Source organism: Dermacentor silvarum, chromosome 5, assembly GCF_013339745.2.
Source record: "Dermacentor silvarum isolate Dsil-2018 chromosome 5, BIME_Dsil_1.4, whole genome shotgun sequence".
Lineage (NCBI taxonomy): Eukaryota > Metazoa > Arthropoda > Arachnida > Ixodida > Ixodidae > Dermacentor > Dermacentor silvarum.
Window position 1 is genome coordinate 55,773,108 of NC_051158.1, and position 23,169 is coordinate 55,796,276.

At 47.4% G+C, this 23,169-nt stretch overlaps 1 protein-coding gene across 3 annotated transcripts in view; it reads left to right on the forward strand.

The window, feature by feature from the left end:
• The window catches only part of LOC119453398 (neprilysin-1-like), a 52,901-nt gene extending 36,531 nt beyond the window's left edge, over window positions 1-16,370 (forward strand). For 2 of the 3 annotated variants that reach the window (XM_049667842.1, XM_049667844.1), the window contains 6 exons: window positions 1,805-1,872; window positions 3,429-3,559; window positions 7,636-7,701; window positions 10,623-10,727; window positions 10,855-10,931; window positions 16,141-16,370. In XM_049667842.1, the coding sequence (XP_049523799.1) occupies window positions 1,805-1,872; window positions 3,429-3,559; window positions 7,636-7,701; window positions 10,623-10,727; window positions 10,855-10,931; window positions 16,141-16,240 (547 nt within the window). In that variant the 3' untranslated portion in view covers window positions 16,241-16,370. The remainder of the gene's footprint in view (window positions 1-1,804; window positions 1,873-3,428; window positions 3,560-7,635; window positions 7,702-10,622; window positions 10,728-10,854; window positions 10,932-16,140) is intronic. The other variant, XM_049667843.1, reaches the window with a different exon arrangement.
• Window positions 16,371-23,169: the final 6,799 nt, after the last annotated feature.

A 23,169-nucleotide genomic window follows, 5' to 3' on the forward strand; every position in this document is an offset into this window, starting at 1 on the left:
GAAACCTGTCAAGACCCCCCCCCCCCAAAAAAAAAAAAAAAAAAAAAAAAACACCCATAAGACGATGCCTACTGCTGTAGAAACACACGTCTGCTTTCACGATGGACATACGATATTCGTTCTTTGGAAACAGTGCAAAAAGCACCGCAATTGTAATCGCAAGGTTTTCGGGGGAGTCTTGCACAGTATCCCTAATGGCACGTACACACTAGCCGCAAAACGCGCGCGGCGCTCCGCCGGCGGCAAAACGCAGCAGCGGCAGGGCGGCCACACCAACCGGCGGCGCGCCGCTGCGGCAATCACGTGACAGACTAGACTCATCTCCCCTTCTAGAACTATCCGGGAGCTGACGCGTGCAGATGATAGTGCGAAACTAGAAACAAGCGGTCGGGCGGGTCCGCATGGCACCAGTTTCCCGCGCGCACGTCACGGAAGCGGGCCGCTCTCATTGGTCTCCTTCATCCGCGGCACGCGGCAAACCGCAAAAAATCGGTCCAGGAGCGATCCCTGCCGCGGCAACGAAAACCCGTTTCGCGGCTGCTTTCGCGGCGCGCGTCTTGCCGCCGGCGGCGCGCCGCGCGCGTTTTTCCGCTAGTGTGTACGTGGCATAACTCTTTCCGTACCGCGCCCATTGGGCATCGTTAGCTCTCTATCAATGGTTTCAAACGCTGCTTTAGAGACACCCGCCCCGCTCACGGACATACTGCGCTATCGGGCGTGAAGGAGGAGAACTATATTTTAGTTTTCTAAGCAGTTCGCTTTCGCCCGCGAGGCGGTGATTTTCAAACGCGCTCCGAAGTTTCGCGATCGTCAAAGGAGAACGAAAAAATGGCCGCCAGCTATCAATGGTTTGAAACGCCGCTTTCGAGACCTTCTGCACCTCTCACGGACACACTGCGCCATCGGACGTGAAAGAGGCGAAACTATATTTTTGTTTTCTAAGCACTTCGCTTTTTCTCGCCAGGCGGTGATTTTTAAACGCGCTCCGAAGTTTCGCGATCGTCAAAGCAGAACGCAAAAATGTCCGGCTCCGAAAACGGCGCGCGCGCTTCGGGAGATCGCAGATATCGCCATTCCGCTGCCTCTGCGGCTGATCTTATCGATACATCAAATAGCAGCGAGTCAGAGGACGCTGACTTTTCGTCGGACTTTGAGTCTGAAAGCGACGACGACGCAAACCAGCCCGGAACATCGGCGGCCGCAGCCTGGCACGCCCAACTGTGGTGCTTGCAGTTAAATTTTTGTAGCGAAATACCTGTTCAATGAGAAATTTTGATTTTTTCGGAGATAGCGCCAGAATTTTCGTAACATTTTTTCTTAGTAGATACCAAGCGTGTCACTACAAACATTTTTCAATATTATCGCACAATCCTAATTTTAAGAATTTATATCTTTTTTATGACATAAATCTCGTTACTAAAACTTTTATGCGTGAAAAGAGCATTCTTTTTGCTTTCTGTTTATGTATTACATTAAATATTGAGTGGAGTAGTTCCTTCAGAAACAAAATAAAACATCTGCCGTAACATACAAAAAACACGTATTTTCCCCATGGTAGGGAAAGAGCTAAGCTGCTTCCTTCGTTTGTCATCAGCGATATCATTTCTCATATACGCGCTTCGGTGCACGATACCTATTTTTTAAAAACTTAGGCCAATTTTGTTTTTTAAAAAGGTGCAAATACGCTTTTCTCTGCCAGCCTTCAGCGAATGCGTTTTCAGCAATTCAAGATGCAACAAGGATTCCTTTCTTGCACTCGTTAATTTGCAAAAACTAAACCTGAATTCTTTCCACGCATGCACAGTTCTCTCAGCTTTGGAGCTATCGGGATGGTAGTCGGACACGAAATGACACACGGCTTTGACGACCAAGGTAAATATCCTTAAAGAAAAAAAAAATACTTGTACCTAGAAGACTCTTACAGCCGAAATCTTCGGAAACAAGGCATTTCCTCTGAGAAATGTCAAGCGACGATTGTGTATCCTCTAGTAAAACGCTGAAAACTTTCTTGCGACGTTCTTGTTGCTGTTGCTGTTGTTGTTGCTGTTGTTGTTGTTGTTGGCTGCTTTCTTGCAGAAAAGCTCTAGGTGAATTCGTGGGTCATACTGAAAGTAATATCATCATCACGCAGTCCTCGTCGTACCACTGTCATCTCTGCTGGCTCCCGGCTATGGTATTCGACAATTGACTGGTACTGGCCACAAACACACCAAGTGGCCCACGTTGTTTATTCGAGCACGTACCCAGCCGCACAAACCCAGAGGCGCAAGTTGTACATTAGAGCACATATGTACCCAGTGGCAAATGCCCGGTTGCACATATCCAGTCGTCTAACTTGTCTGCTCGGGCACATATGCCTAGTTACATATATGCACTGACCCAAGTGGTCTATTTGGACACATATTCAGTGACACATACGCAATGGCCCATGTCGTTTTATTATCGGCAAGTCAGCAGCGGCAGCCAACAAGAGCAGCAGCGGGAAAGTCGAAGGAGGAGGCAAGCTTCGCCTTTAAACGCTTCTGTACGCATAGTTTGTGCTTATATAGGGTGTCCCAGCTAACTAAAGACACAGTGCAAGAAACGAATGTAAGACCCAAGGGGTTCCACGTCAGAGGCCTGTCAACCAAACACCATAGGTGTTAACACTGTGTTCTTTAAAGCATTTTTTTGTTGCTTTGAACACATTGAATAACGTCAGTTGGGACACTTTATGTCAAATAGGCCCGATAAGTACGTGAGGAAAAAAACGGTCATTTTGCCTACAGTGTTTGCTTTTTCAAAACGCCCAGCTGTAAAACTAAACGAAATCGAAACGCTAAGGATGACCGCTGCACCACAGAAACTCCTATCTTGCGAATTGAATCGCACATTGATTGGCACGTTAGCCGGGATTTTTCATCGATACACCCACATCTGCGGCGCTTCAAAGGCCATGTTATTCTGCACCATCAGTATGAGGTCATGCATTCCATTCTCGTTCGCAGCGGGCCGCATTCCGACGAGGATGGAATGCAAGAACGCTTATACGCCCTGTTTTGGGTGTACGTTAAAGAGCCCCAGGTGTCCAATGTTAATATAGAACTATAAGTTATGTCATCTCCCATAGCACAACTCTTGCTTCAGGAATTTAAACTCCTTTAAAATCTTTTAAAAGATTTAAAATCCCCATCTTCAGCGATGCGAATTTCTAGGCACAAATTTGTCCTTTGCTGACCATGTAAGTCCATGTGCTTTTTATTCTGACATGTTTGTTTAAATTTCTTTTTCCTTGCTCTAGTGTGTAGTAGGTGGGCGTAAGCCACAATCACGACGCATAGAAGCTGAACTTCCAACCTACGCGTGCTTTTTTTTTGTCTTGTTGAAAACCTTTATATCGCTTCGCCTTTCATGCCTTCTGGCTCGTGTACCTTTTATCCTCTGCGAAGGAAGCCAGTATGATGCCGAAGGCGCACTGAAGCAATGGTGGACCAACGAAACACGTGCTAAATTTAATGAAAAGGCTCAGTGCTTCATTTATCAGTATGGAAACATCACTGACGAAGAGGCGAACATGACGGTGAGATTCCGGACAGCTTTTGAATCGCGAAATTCGTTAAGCTACAGTGACAGATATGAGCGTCATAAATTCCAGATGTACGCAAGCGTGTTCGTAAAGCTCAACCTGGTCGATGTTATTGCACCAAAATTTTGCATTCTGCAAGGCATAAATGTAGTGACATGATTACTTACAAAAAAAGATGCCTCAAGGACAAACAGCGTGCGAAATGGGAACGGGAAACATGAAATACAACCTGTAAAAATGTGTATTTCACGCCGAAACTACAGTGTCTTAGAAATAGGCCACTCTGACAAAGCTGGAAAATGGGCTGCCGGATATAGCCGGAAGTGGCGGCTCGCCCAAAGTGACGCTGAACACACACATGCCCTGAATTGAACCTGCAAAGTATGCTCGATGAATCACGCACGTAGAGTGTTCTACGTGGGGCTGCGTTCATGAAGTGTTTTCGCATAGATTAAAGGAAACAAGGATGAAAATTCACAGGGTCTCTTATGTTATCCCTTCAAGGCGAAACCCCAAGTGTCGATGCATTTAAGACGGACACATGACGCACACATACCCCTTAATTCGCTTAGTCAACTTCGCTTAGGCATCCCTCTTAATCCGCTTAAACATCCTCTTAACTCGCTTACTGATCCTCTTAATTCGCTTAGGCATCCCCCTTAATTCGCTTAGTCATCCCCCTTAATTCGCTTTGTCATCCCCCTTAATTCGCTTTGTCATCCCCCTAAATTCGCTTAGACATCCCCCTAAATTCGCTTTGTCATACTCCTAATTCGCTTAATCACCCTCTTAAATCGCTTTATCATCCATCTTCATTCGCTTTGTCACCCATTTATTCGCTTTATTATCCATCTTGCTTGCTTACGGGGATATGAGTGCTTACGAGGGTATGAGCCATTGATGATGATAGTTTTTGTACCTTTCGTGTCGTCGACGCATTTTCGCTCAAGGAATTTGACGGTCGACTGAACGATGAGACATACAGGGTGTTTCATTTTAGCTGCACCAAATTTTTAAAAATTGCCTGTGGCAGATAGCACCATTATAATCCTTGATCTAAACTGCTCGTTGAGGCGGCCATTACTGCCGCGAGAAATCAAAACGCCTATTTGAATAATTAACATATTTACGCTAATTAACTTTTTTATTAATTATTTTACGGCACATCTTTCAATCTACGAATTATAGCCGCTGAGTTCGCAAGGCGTATCCACTTGGAACGAGTTCTCAGGACTGAACCAGTTTCCAGATATTAATTTTCAAAGTGTCCGACGAAATGCATGGGCGTTCCAGTTAACTTTGTGCTTCGATGCATAAAACAGCGTTTTCTCAAAAAGTTAACTGGAACGCCCATTGATTTCGTTGGACACGTTAAAAATTAACATCTTGAAACTGGTCCAGTCCTGAGAATGCGTTCCAAGTGGATACGCCTTGCGAACTCAGCGGCTATAATTCGTAGATTGAAAGATGTGCCTAAAATCATTAATTAAAAAGTTAACTAGCGTAATTATGTTAATTATTCAATTAGGCGTTTTGATTTCTCGTGGAAGTAATGGCCGCCTCATCGAGTAGTTTAGATGAATGATTATAATTGTGCTATCTGCCACAGGCAATTTTTAAAAATTTGGTGCAGCTAAAATGAAACACCCTGTATAAGGTTTTCCCTTTAGTAAGTAACGGTGTCGGTCCCAGTGTACAGTTCGGTGGCGCGCACCTATAGGCCGGGTGCCCTTCTTCAGCTACGGGGCAGTCTGAATACTGTTGATCAACAATGTATGCGAGTGCTAGCCCTTCAGCTTCGCTGCGATTGAAGACCTTTACTACGCGTAACTCGAAGAAGTTGAACACGGGCGATATATTGCATCTTAATGCGAACTTGTCGTGCTCTATGGTACGCGCAACTTGTCGTCGGTCACTGCTGCGGCTCAAATGATCTAGCCAGTATCAATACCAAGGCACTAGAGAACGTGATGATATATAAAGAACCATAAAAAATACGAACAAGATAAATGACAGGCTGAGCGCTAACTTAGCCTAACCATATATGCAAACCACGGTGTAAGAAGAAAGGTGCTCCGAAGGCGCTGCCGCGCTGGGGCGAGAGAGCGGCCACTTCGTGTGAGTGCCGCCGCTAGGGGCAGCACATGTTCAGGAGGCCTTGCAGCAGCGGCACAAGAGTGGATAATTTACGACCTCCGTCAGCATTTAAACACCCATACTTAAACATGCGCAAATTTTCGTTATTCAGACGCCAAATCCTGAGCAGGTAGAAGGGTTCATGCCACTTACTGTCAAAATACCGTCCTTTCCAACACGAAAGAGACGCGTCGTCTGCTCGAGCAGACGGCGCGCTGCGCTTGCCGCTGCTCGCCGCATCGGAGTCAATCGGAATGTCGGCAGAAATATAAAGGGACGTTCCTCCAACCAAATAGAGTCGTTTTAAGCAGGCTAACGGCATATATGCATCGAAATAAAGCACCTCTGCCGCGCGTGCCCATAAAAGCGCCAGCAAAGCGAGCGAAAAAGTGGCCCCCAGAACAGGTGCTGCCCCTTGCGGCAGCAGCGTGCGTAGAGTCATACTAAGTGGCCGCGCCTCGCGCCGCCATCGGATCACCTATCTTCTTCCACCGTGATGCAAACCAAACGGCACGTGTGTCGAAACACATGCTCTTTTTCTCCTGGTACGTTTACTTGGTTAGGTGTTAATTTTACATTGCTCCCTGCTGGAGTGATTTTGATGTGTGTATAAGACGTGACGTTCGTAATCATCATGCACTTAGAAGTGAGAGCTTGTCATGTCGTCTGGCTTGTCGCCATCTTTCTTTTTTGGCTCTATATATATTCATATATGCATCATGAAGGTCCGTCAAACCTGCCTGACTTGTGCGTCTGCAAGTCGAACAAAATGCAGGCTTACAAAGAATTGTTGGAGTTATCGTACGCACCAAAACTATTCACTTTGGTCTTAGGTTCCATCTTGCTGCACAGCATGGACCCGACAAGTTAGGCAAACGAGGGACAAAGAAAAGCGCTTGTCTACGTTGCTCGCTGAAGGTCTTTGTCTGGTTCCGCGCTGTGTAGCAAGATGGAATACCAAAGAGCCCGACCTCATACCCTGCCGCAGTTGTATTTCTTCACCACTGAGCCCAGTAAAGCAATTCGTATACCTATAGAGACGATAACTAATTAGAGTTATTTTCACTTTCAATATCCCATTCGGTATGACGGACTTATCGATTATCGTGTGAAAACACAAGTTTCTCACTTTTGTTATTGAATTCTGAGAGGCTGCACATTTCTGTTCTGGTTAAAAATTACGTAGCACCCTAGCTACAACATATAAGAAGCTGTACCATTTATGTAATAAACATTCACAAGGCACAGCCTAGAAATATTGTTAGCATTGAACAGTTAAAGCCATACATAACCGAAACGTTGATTAAACGTTTAATAAAATTCGTTGCTAAAGGAAACACCTGAGCTGCAATATAGCTGCAACATTCCTTCTTCGCCCTAATCGGAAAGCAATAGTTCATATTGACGTAAATTTACGTGTGAAAATTATTCAACGATAATCAATATCAGGATGCCGCAGGTTCGTTTGAAATGTATACCATACTGTTCATGCATCAACTTTATTCATCCAACCATTAAAGCTTCATCACCTTTTCAAGAATAAGTTGTAGAGGCGCTTTCTGCCTCTACACTGCAACCAAGGACGCATCCTTATCTTGCAGCATTTTTTTTATCATCACCATTCAACCACTTCTAGCTACTGGCATTGTTTTCGTCAAGTTCAAGAAAATTCAAAGGAATGTGAAATAATGCATTTTAAAAATCACCTATTCAACTCAGCTACCTTGATAGGCATGCTAGTACACGGTGGCTCATTGGTATCACCCGACTTACATACCATACACTGAAGTCAAAAACAAACAAGCTTCCTCTAGCTAGAAACCTCTATTTGTAAAATATTGTCTGTTGTACATGAACGAGTTTTCAAGTTTCCCATCGCGGGCACGAAAACTTCGTTCTAGTTACTGATAGGCTATTTCCATTTCTCTCTGCAGCTCAATGGGAAAAATACTGTCGGTGAAAACATTGCCGACAATGGCGGTATTCGAATGGCCTACAAGGTGAGTTTAACCAAGAACTGACGCGCTTTCCGGGTCTAAGCCATACTTTAATAAATTGCTGTGCTTCGTGACAATATTTTCAAATCGCTGGTTTGGTCCGAGACCAAATTTCAGATGTAATTTATTAGCCAGTATTTGCATATGTGGCAAATATCGCTTCTGTAGGCATTTATGGTTCTCTAAACCACCCGTTCTATAAGGTGAACGAGCACATTCCATGAGGACAAGAAATAAGCTGTACCTTAGGCTCGGAACACAAGGGCTATGACAGCAGCATTCGCTCACAGGGAATACAGCAAGCGTGTTTTTTTTTTTTCTTTTTTTATTGCCTGCTTTTTCCTCCAATAATTGCGATCCCCCATCACGGCAGAACCTCTCAGACGCTAGCAGTTATAACGTTGTTGGTTTAAACGGAGGGGAAGGGGGTATAACAACATAATAATCTAAAGTAATAATTCCACAAAAATTAACGGCGTAAAGTAATATTTAAATTATCTAATATTAACAAAACAAAAGTGTTGTTTGGATCTCTAACTCAACTTTTTTATGATTCACGCAAGTTCCTTTCTTTATGGCACGTTGTGGAACTCGAAATGCATGCACAGAACGTAGCACTCGCGGACTGCCCGTATCTAAGTAGGCTTAGTTTAATAAATTCAAATATATAGCTTTATGGAACTTAATTTTCACTGCTGTCTCACCAAAGGCGTAGACATACTTTTTTTTGTGGTGTTTCAACTTTTTATTATTCGATGGTATATGATTCCGAGAATTTGGGTGCATCATGCTTGGTTTCGTTTCTTTTTTGCGTGTAAAAAAAGACAGTAGCTCTCTTCTATTCTGGGGTTTCACGTGCCAAAACCAGTTCTGATTATAAGGCACGCCGTAGTGGAGGGCTCTGGATTAATTTTGACCGCCTGGGGTTGTTTAACGTGCACAACAACGCAAGCACATGGGTGTTGTTGCATTTCGTCTCCACCGAAATGCGGCCGCCGCGGCCGGGATTTCACCGACCAACCTGCATGCATGCCGGCGAGCGTGCATGCCGGTGAGCTATGCATGCCGGCGAGCGTGCAGCTTTGAAAGGCCATTCACGCTGCATCGTCTTTTCGACGCCAAAGAACTGGCGACGAAGCATGCGTCACATCAAGATGATTGACAAGTGGCTCTACGTCGCGTGTTCGCCTGAGCTTATGAGTAAGTCACGTTTTTTGAAGGACACCAAACTGAGAAGAGGTCTTCGGCATTGTGTCACCGGCTACTTGCTGCAAAGCGCCTACGCTGGTGACTTCGACTTCGTGGGAACAGCGCCGACCCAAGCTTCCCATGAAATTACAATGCATAGATGGCGGGTTGAAATTTGAACACCAGAGCCAGAGACCAGCGTTGTGGTGCGTCACCAGGGGCGGGTTGTTGCAGACGGTGCGACAACAATTAGCCAGGATGAAATACATTAGATTCTCTCGAAGAGAAATGGGGAAATGAACTGATAAAAAGCTGGGCTTGAGTGTTGTGTGCATGCTCGGAGATGTAAATGTTCGGACATGCAAACACGTTAGTATGCAGACGGCTCCAAAAATCATGGAGCCCTTCGTGTAAAATACCACGTACATTTGTATATAAAATGCTTTTCTCATCTCTGTGGACCTCCCCTTCTCTCGGCACCTGGCATGGCACCATCTATGGAACCTTCATGACTGCTCGGACCCCCGACATCACAACAGTGTACACGGGGTTAATACACAGGTCCTAGGTGGGCCCGCGCAATCCACAAAGACATCCGTTCCAGTTTAGGCTCTTGAGCTGTGCACAAACATTCACACCCCCAGAGCTACGTAAGGACAATTTCGTTGAACGGGGACCTATTAGTATAAATATATTATATAAAGAATTTTCGCTATTTCTGAAAGGCAAATCATAAATTGGGAAGGGTGTTATAAATATATATGCATCCTTCTTGGGGGGTTCTATGAAGGACATCCCAGAAAAATATATAACCCCTGTAGCCCATAGCATCTTCACGTAGACATGGCCAGTCATTCGGTAACGATAGCACACGACGACCTCTTGCATCTAGCTAACCATGTTGACGCGACAGCGTTAAGGGCCCGGTGTCGTTGAAACTCCGACGTCGGCGTCCGCGGCCACGAAAATCATCCCGAACCACCCCGACGACGCAGGCCCTCCCCGTGGCGCGGAGGTGCTGTTGAACTAATTGAATTTCTCAAAGTAAAATGCGTCAGAAAAATAATAAAGTACGACTTAACCAAAACCAACAGGTATGACAGCGTCGGAGTGTAATTTGAATATACGAGAAAACAGAATTCAGTTACGAGGAAACTCGCACCCTTTTTCCAGCATTCCTACCATTCAAACAGTGGCGCGCCCCGGTCAGCGTTGCTTGCAAAAACACCATCCAGATGGCGCTCGCCTCCTCGGCAGCGGCGCGCCGAGGCTAAGGTGCTGAAAAAAGAACGCCGCAGTTGCCGGGAAGCCTGACAGAGATCTTTGAATGCTGTCACATTCAACTCTTAAAGGCGAAGCTTAAGTGCCCTCAATTTTTTCTTTCTTTTTAGCTCGATGGTGGCTGTGTCCAGATTAATAAAAAAAGTGATTGAACGCCTTGCGTCAGGCACATTCGGCAGTCTTGTTCGAACACATATTTGCATCCAAAGGCTTGATAAAGTGGTGTAGAGGACCGCGGACCCACTGTGGTCAAGAGGGAAAAAATATATTTAAAGGAGGGCTCTAGGCCTATTTGGGGAAGCGGATAAGAGAAAGAGTGCTGTTCGAGAAACATTGACGATACTGTGAAAACTACGCCGTGAAACACTATAGTGTTGTATAAAGTGTCGTATACGGTATATTGCCATGCCTTGCATAGAGTGCTCAAGTAAGAGCTCCAATTCATTTTCTTGCAGGCTTATGAAAGTTTGCTGCAAGACGAATGTCATGGTGTGGACACTCGCCTACCTGGCCTGACACACCTATCTGGAAAACAGCTATTCTTCATCGCGGAAGCAATGGTATGACCTCCGTTTTAAAAATGTTGCTTCGAACAACAAAATAAATCATTTTTTTATGTTATCTCGAACAGATACGGTTCAAAGAGGCAGTGGAACACAACACTGACAAATGTGTTCTTTTCTACAGGTATGGTGCAGTCGATATCGCAAAGAGAAGCGGCAGGTTCAAATTCAGTATGACACACACAGTCCCGAAAATTACAGGTATGTAGTAAGCCGTTCCAGTGTTACAGGCATAAAGTTGGGTGGAACTACAAACATTACAAAAGGAAGGTACTCATCACGGCTACGCAAGCTTATCACTAAAGGAGATCTGAAAAAATGTAATACTACAGCATGATGTATGAGCCAACGTCACTGAGTGTTGAGTTGGGTCGGTTCAGCTACCGTGAACTGAGGGCCAGTGCTATTGCATTGTGAGGATCCAGTGCAAACGTTAAGCATGCACGACTGAAAGCAAATGTGGTTGCCACGGCTGTGCACTGGCCAGGCTGTGTGCGCATCTACCTATATAACATGCGATTGTGTCAATTTATGCCTTTTCTGGTAACCCTGTAGCATCAGTGAAGCAGCCGCGAAACTTCGAATTGCCCGCTGCCCCGATATTCTGTCCAGAACGGTGAGGTGAGCCAGACATTCGGAAGTGCTCTCGTAGTTTGGTAGGGCAGCATGTTGCTTTTGGCTGTTGGCGTGAACCGCCCTTAAAAAGGGTGAAAGGTGGTTGCTTGGTGAAACCGATGTAACGGAAACATGTTATAGCTTTATCGCTTATATCTGTCCTACCATATATTACCCACGCACCTAACTTTGATATCGCTCAGTAGAGAGAAGAAGCCGTTACTCGATCATGCATGTGTGTCGTGCGTAGATGGCGCAGTTGTCGCGCCACGCATGACGCAATCGGAGCTAAATTTAGCCTCTCACGCGTCGTAATTTAGAGAGGTGTAGCTTGACAGTACGTTTGTCCATCCGAGCAGGAATGGGCGCGTTTGAGAGCACTCACTATGTTGTAGTAAGTATAATTAATTAAAGTCAAACTGGTGTTCATCAGGTTTTCTAAGTCCCATAAATGTGCATTATGTTGCATAAATTTAACGCTTGTTCGACTATGAGATCCGTACCTCTGAATGCGAAATTAGCTGGCTTAGTGTCAAGTTTGATGAAGAAATTGCGGTCACTGACCAAGTCAAGGTGAAATTAAACACACAGACGTTTCTGGACCCATCCGGGTTCCTTGGTCACCCTGAGAGTGTGACATTCACACCCCCAGCGTTACGAAAGGACAATTTCATTGAACGGGGACCTATTCATGTAAATATATTATACAGAGGATATTCGGAATTTCTTAAAGACAAAACATAAATTGAGAAGGGTGTTATAATTATAATATACATCCTTCTTGGGGGTTCTTGGAAGGACATCCCAGAAAAATTTATAATCCCTGCAGTCGGGGCAGCAGTGTCCCATAGCGTCTTCACATAGACATAACCAGCTGTTTGGTAACGATAGCACATGACAACCTCTTGCATGTAACCATGTTAACGCGATAGCGGGACCCCGTGTCGCTGAAAATCCGGCATCGGCATCCGCGGCCACAAAAATAATCCTGACCCACACTGACCACGCAGGCCCTCCACGTGACGCAGCGGTTCCTTGGGCACACTCTCTGGGTTCCTTGGTCACACTCTCAGTGTGACCAAAGAACCCGTCTGGGTCCCGAAACGTCTGTGTGTTGTTTTCACCTTGACTTGGTCAGTGACCGCCGTTTCTTCACCATGTTACCTGACCAGGGCCGCTATTTTGTAGCGATGCCTTTAAAGTAATAGTGCCTTTTCGCGCTTATCGCGCTTAGTCAGTGGTCAGAGCGACGGTCGGCTCACGATATCAACGTTGATAACGCGAGCAGACCATCGCTCTGACCACTGACAAAGTGCGATAAGCGCGAAAAGGCATTACGACATTAAAGGCATCGCTACAAAATACTGGCCCAGAGGAACTTTCGTCGAACTCTGGATTACAATGTAAAGTTTGACTGCGAATATCTTTAAAGAGAATCACTCCAGGAGAATCAAACAAAGTGATGTCTTCAAATACGACTGTCTTGACGTTTCAAGTATAAACATATACTACGATCGTGATAACAAGAAAAATAAGGAATTTGGTTAATTATATGTTTGATGAGTTTAATTGTTCGCGAAAATTGTGTCAGCCAAAGCGTATTAACCGCGCCTGTGCAAGACGATATTTCATAACTAGCATCGCCTTTTTAATAAACTTTCTAGTTTAACCATGAAGACCGTTTATATTTCAAAATACGGCTGTTGATTAACCATCGCATTATTTGCAAATTATCATATCCTTGGAGTGCATCGTGCGCGTCGACGAAAAGTACCACGATTCCTCATATATCTATTTGTAACACCAGCGTCACAGGCTCGTTTTCAATTAGCACTGAAGCCAAAGCCCATTGAAACTGACGGGCCTAATTTGCGCCTTTGTGCGAGTTCGTGCAAGGCAGAAAATGTGACCCGCTGATTTCAATGATCTTTGATTTCAGTGTTCATAGAAATCTAGCGCGTGATTACGGTATAACTTAAGGAGACCCAAAATGTTTTCTCTCCATTTTTTTATGTGCCTTAACAAGAGAGCGCCATTCGTCGACATTAGGTTTTCTTTTTTTTTACGCGGTATACGAATAAAATCGAATCAACAAAATCATTCAGCGGCAGACCATCCTTTACGCCATAATATTCAACAACCAATAATCTCACTGCACTAATTGATGTAAAAAAGTCGCGTTTACACCGGAAAGGCAAAGCATCGATTGCGATAGCAAAGTAGTATACAGCTATACGAAGTAAGGATATTAGTTTTACCGGCCGTATAAACTTGTACACATTCGCTTACTAATTAAATTGACAAGCAATGTATCACGCGCGCACAAGCAAACATGAACACAACTCAATCGATGACTGTGCACACTCGCTGTCACAACGTTGGAGTGAGGAAGCGCGGCCGCAGCGGCGAGCGAATTGACCTTCGTGCTGCCTCTAGCTCACAGAGCTAGAGGCAGCACGAAGCTATCAGCGCTCGGCGCACTTTGTCCCTATCGCAGATCGCTTTCAAGACGGAGTCCGCGCGGCCTTGCATTGAGGCCAACCTCCATGGAGCGAAAAAGCGATGAACTTTCGGCGGCGGCCGCTCGCCGCCCGACGTCAAACAACTGGCTGTTCGCCGCCGATCCACTCACTCCAGATATTTGCCGCCCAGCGAACCGCCGCCACCGCAAGTCGTTGCGCGCGCCGGAGAGCGTGAGCCAATCGGATCACAGCGCAGAGGTTGGCTTCAGTCGGTCGTCCGTAGGCGGGAGTTTTGGTTGTTGACGCTTGGCTACTGTTGGGATATTTCCTACCTTCGCTTCAAACGCTTGTTTTCCAGCGCCGTTTCTCCTCATTGTTTGTTGCTTTGCCTCAATGTTCTAGTAAATAATATGTGATCACTGCTTGTTTTGTTTACTCTATGTAGTTAGAGGCTTCGCTTCCTGATCATGCTCTGCCAATGCATACCCGCAACATGATGCATCGCGTACCACCGTGATTTGGAAAGACGTTTGATTGACGTTTGCAAGGTGTAGATCACCGGCACATCCGAGAAAAACGCGAGCTGAAGCACCGCGTAGGTGCGGCATATGGGTGGCTCGCTACTTTAAGAGACAAAAGAGAGCCTTCTCGCAAGCCAGGTACGGGACCCCCCATTTCGGCGCGCACTTTTTTGTGTACCCTTTGCGCAGCCATCGCGACGCAGAGGAACGACAATAGCCAAAATCGCTGCCACATTTGTCATCACCACGCGGGGTGCGGGCTAAACCTTTTCCACGTGGCATGAATTACGGCGCGACGACAGGGGTGACCGTCAGGTGGTGCGTGCCGGATTTGCCGGGATCTTTTTCTCTGGAAACGTCGGTTGACTACAATTTGCAGTGACGACTATGGTCACTATCAATGCATCGCTCCTTCTCTTCTTACTTTTGTTTGTTTTTTTGCTTTTAAGCAGCAACTTCTTTTTCAAGTGGAGAAGACGGTTTTGACGGACGATTGCCATGTCCGTCGTCACATAACAGCTTTCCGTGTTTCCTTGATGGCAGGGCAGGCTCGAAGGCGGAAACTTACGGGAGAAAAACTCAGCTGTTGCCGAGCGGAGCGAGCCGTAAACAAACACAGGGTCACAGACGAGGGATAGTATCGGCGAAATACCGACGTGTCGCGTTAAAAATCGAAGTAGGTTCTGGTTAACAGCGAACATTATGTATACCACTTTTTCAGGTCAGTTGCCTTATTTTACTTGTAAAAACACTGGTTTAGGTGCATGTTTGCCTTCTGCTTTCATTCGCCCACGTCGCTTTCGTAGCCTAGCTCGTCTGGCCACAAAGACTCCTCGCGGGCTGCGTCGACCACATGGTCGGCGGCGTTCGCCCGCTCTTGGTGGCATGGAGTGTGGTGGGACGAATTCGCGGCGGCGCTTGGCGCTGGATTTTTTGTCACGTGAAATTCGTCGTGACAGTTCGCTGCATGGAGGTTGGCCTTTACACAGCCAGTTGGCCTTTACGGAACCTCACGGCGACGACGACGGCAGAAATGCGCCTGGAGTGTCCAAATAATTGCCATCGCAATAAAATCTACTCTTGCAACTGCGAAAATTATGATGTTCTCATCATCAAAGAGTTTATCCTCTACGTGTGGCCACACAATGTTTCTGCCAGCGCATACGTCACGCGATGGTCGTGGGTTCGGCTCCCACAGGCGGCAAGTTTTATTTTGTTCCAATCATGCCCCCGTCTTTACTTATTAGGAGTAAGATGATAATTTTGAATTAAATCTTTCTGACAAGTTATTTCGCCAATTTACACATTAAATTTCACCGGTACTGTTTCCAGCTCCATGCAGTTGTTATTTCACTAAAATATGCTGTCCTTGGTTACTCTTGACTTCTCCGCTTCCTATATTATATACAATCTGCTTTCTACTCCCACAACGATGAGCCAAGAGTTACAATTTCTTCTATGCGTTAGCGCTGGTTTCACGCTATATACTACCTTATCGCAAATCTGAAGCACACCGCGATGGCAGCACCATCTCGTGTATTGTTTGTCACTTATATTGACGAAAGAAAAACCCATAATATTTAAAGTTTACGAGTATCGATATCAGACACACTCCAACAGTTTCAGGTGACACGATTTTGTATATATATATATACTAACTGTGCTGCAAAAAAGAGCCTAAATTCAATGCATGCGACGTTGGGCACCGTCACCACTTTGTAAAGGCCTAACAATGCACAAAAAATAAGAATAGTTGGCTGCTTTACAGGGCTTATCTGACATGTGCACTTTTGCTTTTTCCTTTCTTTTTAGAGTAAACATGCCTATGCGAAACATGGAAGAATTTTCCACCGTATTCAAGTGTGGAAATGATTCGAAGATGAATCCAAAGGAACGGTGCAAATTATGGTGATTGTGCTGGTACAAGAGACTAACAGCAACAAAGAAAAATAGAGGTCGAGATTACAAGTGACATTACACGGGTTAAACAACTCACATTTGGGCTAAATGATCAACTTGCCAAATAAAAGATTTCTTGACTTATAAAACAGTTCACCATTCCTGCATTCTGGTCATTGCACATTGAGATATCGAGGCATCTCTTTCTAAAAACACTCCAAAGGTACTATCAATGATTGAATGTGAACGCTTGCTTGAAACCATAACACGTGCTCCAAATTGGGGAATTAAAAGCCTAGATTTTAAGTACAGCACCGTAAAGACAGAAGAAAAGAACTGTGGGTACGTGCCAAAACCACGATTTGATTATGAGGCACGCCATAGTGGGGGACTCCGGAAAATTTTGACCAACTGGGGTTCTTTAACGTGCACCTAAATCTAAGTACACCGGTGTTTTCGCATTTCGCTCCGATCCAAATGCGGCCGCCGTGGTAGGAATTTGATCCCGCGACCTCGTGCTTAGCAGCCCAACACCATAGCTACTAAGCAACCATGGCGGGTACCGTGAAGACAGTAATGTCTTTTACTCAGGGACGCATTATTAGCCACGGTGGACGTCAGTAAGATGAATTTCGATATTCACTGAACAAAAAGGTAATTCTTAAATAAATCTTCAGCTAGCCCTTACGAAAATGTCATATCTAGACTGATATTGTCACGTACGAGTTTGTACCGCTGTGGACAAAATGACGTTGGTTGGGGAAGAAGAGGCTGAAGTGTCTCGGAGCTCGGTAGATGGTGTCACCCTGGCCACAGAGCTACAACCCTCTGTATATATTGTAAATACATATATTTTCTCCCCGTAACATTTTGGTGGAGGTGCGGGGTAATCTCGCCACAAGCCGGCCCTGGATCTTCGCAGCGGGCGTCACATCGGTTCCGCTGTTATGGCTACTGACGCTGCCTCCGACGCTGACGCTGCCTCCGCCGCTCAGACACCGGCGGAAGTGGTACTAACCCAGCTACGTCACCCGGGAATCTTCACTGGCACTGGCAAGGTCGACGTCGAAGACTGGCTGACGTCGTATGAGCGCGTCGGTAAGCACAACAAGTGGAATGCCACACATTTGCTGGCCAACCTGATCTTTTACTTGGGAGGAACCGCGAAGGTATGGTTCGAGACGCATGAAACCGAAATTACAAGCTGGGACTCCTGCAAGGAAAAGCTACGCGATCTTTTCGGAAGGCCTGTGGGACGTCAAATGGAGGCCAAGCAAGAGCTAGCGTCTCGTGTCCAGACACCAACCGAATCATACGTCGCGTATATTCAAGACGTTCTGGCTCTCTGCCGTAAAGCGGACGCGGACATGCTAGAGGCCGATAGGGTTGGACACATCTTGAAGGGCATCGCAGACGATGCGTTCAACCTCCTGCTTTGCAGGAACTGCTCAACGGTTGAATCCATCATAAAGGAATGCCGGAATTTTGAGCAAGCGAAGAGCAAACGCATCGTACAACGCTTCGACCGACTTCCCAATACGGCTGCCACTTCCTCCTGCAACGACCCTCCGGCATCACATCCGCCTGCCACGCCAAGCTTGACACAGGTCATCCGCCGCGAACTTGAGGCTATGGCTCCAAGTTCTCACTGTCCCCATACGCACGACAACATGACCATCTCGCTCATTCAAGCTGTTGTCCGCCAAGAAATTGCCAACATGGACATCCAGTCTGCCGTCCGCCCACGTCCCACCCCTACCACTCCTGTCATTGCCTCTGCTGCACCTCGCCAGTCGTTCCCGAGTCGATATCGGAACCCATCTGAGTGGCGAACACCGGATGACAGGCCGATTTGCTTTGCTTGCTCCCGGGTCGGTCACATCTCCCGCCACTGCCGTAGTAGCCGCTGGTACTCCTCGCCTCGACCATACGCTGATCGCCGCTTCGACCGAGACTCTCGGTCTCTGTCGCCCCTTTCTGAACCATACCATGCCGGCCTTCCCTCTCGGGGAAACACCACTAGCCGCTCGCCCTCGCCGCAACGCCGTCAGTCCCGCTCGCCTACACCTCGACGCCCCTCGTCCCCGTCCTACGCGGGCCGCTTCTCGGGAAACTAAGCAATGCAGCCCCCGGAGGTGAGGCTGCGTTGACGACTCGGACTGCAAAACCTCTGCTGACCCCTGCTGCTCGACCGAACCTTGTTGAAATTTTTGTTGATGATGTACCCGTTCAAGCCCTCATCGATACTGGCGCTCAGGTGTCGGTTATGCGATCAGATCTTCGTAGCCGTCTCCGTAAAGTCCTGACACCTGCCGAGTCGCCTGCCGTCCGAGTGGCTAATGGCAGTACAACAGCCGTGATGGGAATGTGCGCCGCCCGTGTTACCATTGCCGGTCGTCCTGTGTTAGTCCTGTTCACTGTACTGGCCGAGTGTCCCCACGAAGTGATTCTTGGAATCGACTTCCTGACTGCTCATTCAGCACTTATTGACTGTGCAACCGGCACCCTTCGCCTTGAACTGCCCCATTACTTTGCCGACCCGACCGAAGACCACAAGTCCCGACTTCGTTCTGCTGAATTTGTTCGCCTGCAACCTGATGCTGCGACCTACGTCCTCATGTCGCCTTCTCCTCCACTTCGAGATGGTCCTTACGTGGTGTCCCCACTTTGCGACGTTCTCCTGGCACGCCAAATCGCACTACCCAGCTCCATTGTCACTCTTGTTAACAATCGAGCGTGGCTTCCCCTTCTGAACTTTGGTTCGTGTCTGCAAGTGCTTCCTGAGGGTGTATCTCTCGCTTTGCTGTCCCCTTTGGAAGAGTGTGGAGTAGCTGCTCTTACGCCCGAACCACGATTCGACACTGCTGCAGCTTCCGACCGTCCTACTTCAAGCAACGACAAGTTTACGCCCATGATAGCTACTGACCTACGGCCTGCTTACGCCGACGCCCTTCGCCGTATTCTGATGTCCTATGAAGACATCTTTGATTTTGGAAATCGCCCGCTAGGTCGCACCCGTGTCGTCACCCATCCCATCCTCACTGGTGACGCTCCTCCTATACACCGGAGGCCCTACCGTGTGTCAGCAGCTGAACGCCAGGTGATCCAAACGGAGGTGGACAAAATGCTCTCCAAAGATATTATCGAGCCTTCCTGCAGTCCGTGGGCGTCACCTGTCGTTTTGGTTAAAAAGAAGGACAATACCTGGAGATTTTGTATCGATTACCGTCACCTGAATAAGATTACGAAAAAGGACGTGTATCCGCTTCCGCGTATTGATGACGCGCTGGACTGCTTACACGGTGCCAGTTATTTTTCATCGATTGATTTGCGCTCCGGCTACTGGCAAATCGCAGTGGATGAACGAGATCGCGAAAAGACCGCCTTCGTCACCCCAGATGGTCTCTACCAATTTAAAGTGATGCCTTTTGGACTGTGTAATGCCCCTGCTACCTTCGAGCGCATGATGGACTCTCTTCTGCGCGGATTCAAATGGACCACATGCCTCTGCTACCTTGATGACGTCATAGTTTTTTCACCGACGTTTGAGAGCCACCTTCACCGACTCTCAGCTATCCTTGATGTTTTTAGACGTGCCGGCCTACAACTCAATTCTGCAAAATGCCATTTCGGCCGCCGCCAAATACGAGTACTTGGTCACTTGGTTGACGCTTCTGGCGTCCAGCCTGATCCTGACAAAGTTCGTGCCGTTGGGGAGTTTCCCCTTCCGCGTTCTCCTACCGATGTCCGCAGTTTTCTAGGGCTGTGTTCCTATTTTCGGCGATTTATCCAGAACTTTGCCGAAATCGCTCGTCCTCTCACAGACCTTCTGAAAAAGGACACTACTTTTCGTTGGGGACCCGACCAGGCTGAAGCATTTTCAACGCTTATCAGTCGCCTTACCAATCCACCCGTGTTGGGTCATTTTGATCCGCATGCCTACACCGAAGTTCGCACTGATGCAAGCGGCCATGGCATTGGCGCTATCTTGTCCCAACGACAGCGGGACACCAATCGCGTGATCGCGTATGCTAGCCGTCTTCTTTCTGCACCAGAGCGAAACTACTCGATAACAGAACGTGAATGCTTGGCCCTTGTTTGGTCCATTGCTAAGTTCCGCCCTTACCTGTTCGGTCGACATTTCACCGTCGTGACAGATCATCATGCCTTATGTTGGCTATCCTCACTCAGAGACCCGACAGGCCGTCTTGGCCGCTGGGCTTTACGCCTGCAAGAGTACACGTTTTCCGTGTCCTACAAATCTGGGCGGTTACATAAGGACGCCGACTGCCTCTCCCGCTACCCTGTCGACCCACCGGATGGCACCGAAACCGATACAGATACCTGCGTTTTGTCGATCTCCGACTTCTCACGCATCGCCGACGAGCAGCGTCGTGACCCATATTCGCGATCCATCATCGAACGCATTACCTCGGAGCAACAGGACGCTTCTCTACGTATGTTTGTTCTCCAGGACGGGACCTTATATCGACGCAATATGAATCCTCATGGTGCTGAACTGCTCCTCGTCGTTCCCCAGCATCTGCGCTCGACAATTCTCTCGCAGTTACACGATGCGCCTACCGCTGGTCATTTGGGTGTCTCCCGTACATATGACCGTGTGCGCAGACGATTTTTCTGGCCTGGGCTATATCGCTCTGTTCGAAGCTACGTCGCTGCCTGCGAACTTTGCCAACGCCGCAAGAAGCCTCCATTGTCTCCCGCTGGCCACCTTCAGCCTATAGATATCCCCAGTGAGCCATTTTTCCGCGTCGGCCTGGACCTCCTTGGCCCATTTCCTACCTCATCCTCGGGCAACAAGTGGGTGGCTGTTGCGACGGACTATACCACGCGTTATGCCATAACGCGGGCCCTCCCTACAAGCTGCGCAACTGATGTGGCTGATTTTCTCCTCCATGAAGTCATCCTACATCATGGTGCCCCACGTCAGCTACTCACCGATAGAGGCCCCTGTTTTCTTTCTAAGGTTGTCGACGACCTTCTTCGTTCTTGCTCAACGTCCCACAAGTTCACGACGGCTTACCACCCACAGACAAACGGACTTACCGAGCGTCTCAACCGTACACTTACGGACATGCTCTCCATGTACGTGAGTGATGATCACCGGGATTGGGACTGCACCTTACCTTTCGTGACGTTTGCATACAATTCGTCGCGTCACGATATTACTGGTTATTCCCCGTTCTATCTACTATATGGCCGTCACCCTCTCCTTCCTCTTGACTCACTGCTCCCTTCTGACGCCACCACTACCACGTTCTATGCTCACGACGCCATTGTTCGCGCGGCCGCAGCACGTCGTATTGCCCGTGACCGTCTTCTGGCATCTCAGACTATCCAGAAGCACCGTTACGACAGTCATCGTCGGGACGCTCATTTCAGCCCTGGGTCCCTTGTTCTGCTTTGGGTACCCTCCCGTCGCGTCGGCCTTTGCGAAAAACTGCTGCCACGATACGTCGGGCCATACCGAGTTCTTCGCCAAGTCACCAGCCTCACATATGAGATCTCACCTGTGAATTCAAAGTCTTCTACCACCCCAGGAACTGATATCGTGCACGTTTCGCGACTAAAGCCCTATAACTCGCACGCTGATTCGACACCCTAAGAAGCATCGAGACGATGCTTCTGCCGCCGGGGGGTTCATGTCACGTACGAGTTTGTACCGCTGTGGACAAAATGACGTTGGTTGGGGAAGAAGAGGCTGAAGTGTCTCGGAGCTCGGTAGATGGTGTCACCCTGGCCACAGAGCTACAACCCTCTGTATATATTGTAAATACATATATTTTCTCCCCGTAACAATATGAAAACGGCAATACATGGGCAACTAATATACCCTATAGGACCATTTGTGCCCCATTTTTAATATGCCCGTATATGAGAGAGAGAGAGAGAGAGAGAGAGAAATAGAAGAGAGGAAAGGCAGGGAGGTTAACAAGACGCACGTCCGGTTTGCTACCCTGCACTGGGGAAAGGGGGTATAAGGATGAAAAGAGAGAGAAAGGAAATAGAGAGAGCACAGTTCCGCGCACATTTGAAGCTTCGCACGAAGTCTACAGACGGTCGCCAAGACCTGTCGACTTGAGGTAGTGCAACAAGGCTTTCGTGGCTTTCTGTGCCATCGACGCATACGGCCATGGTCCAAGGATCTTCATTTCCGAAAATGGTCGAGAGTCCAGCCGTTTCAATGCTGTCCGGAGAGCTTCGCGCTTGACGTCGAACTGGGGACAGAGACATAAGACATGTTCAATTGTTTCTCTGGTTCCACAAAAGTCGCAGATGGGCGTATCCCTCATTCCAATGCGGAACGAATAGGTCTTTGTAAATGCCACCCCGAGCAAGAGGCGGCACAATACTGTCGCCTCAGAGCGGGAAATGTTTGATGGCACTTGAAGCTTCAAGGATTGGTCAATTTTGTGGAGATGGCACTTCGGGTTAAGAGAACACCAATATTTGTGTGTCATAGCTTTAGCCACGATATTAAGTTTTCCTGCAGCGTCGGTCCTGGATAAGGGGATTGGGACTGGTCGGCCTTCCAGATGAGCAGACCGGGCGGCTTCGTCGGCGTGGTCATTACCAGCAATGCTAGTATGTCCCGGTAGCCACTGAAATATAATTTCATGCCCTTTAGCGATAGCTTGATGGTGGTCTTCTCTTATCTCATATACCAGCTGTTCATGAGTCCTGTGATAAATGGCAAAATGCAGACTCTGAAGTGCTGCCTTAGAATCACAAAATATGACTCATTTCTGAGGTGTCTCTTGCAGGTACAGGTATATATATATATATATATGTAAATGGGCAGGGCCCATATATGAACCCCTTATAAGCTATATATGGCCATTTATGCCAAATAGTCAATATGTGCATATATTACCCTCTTGCATGGCAATATATGGCATCTCATTAAATTAAAATGTGGGG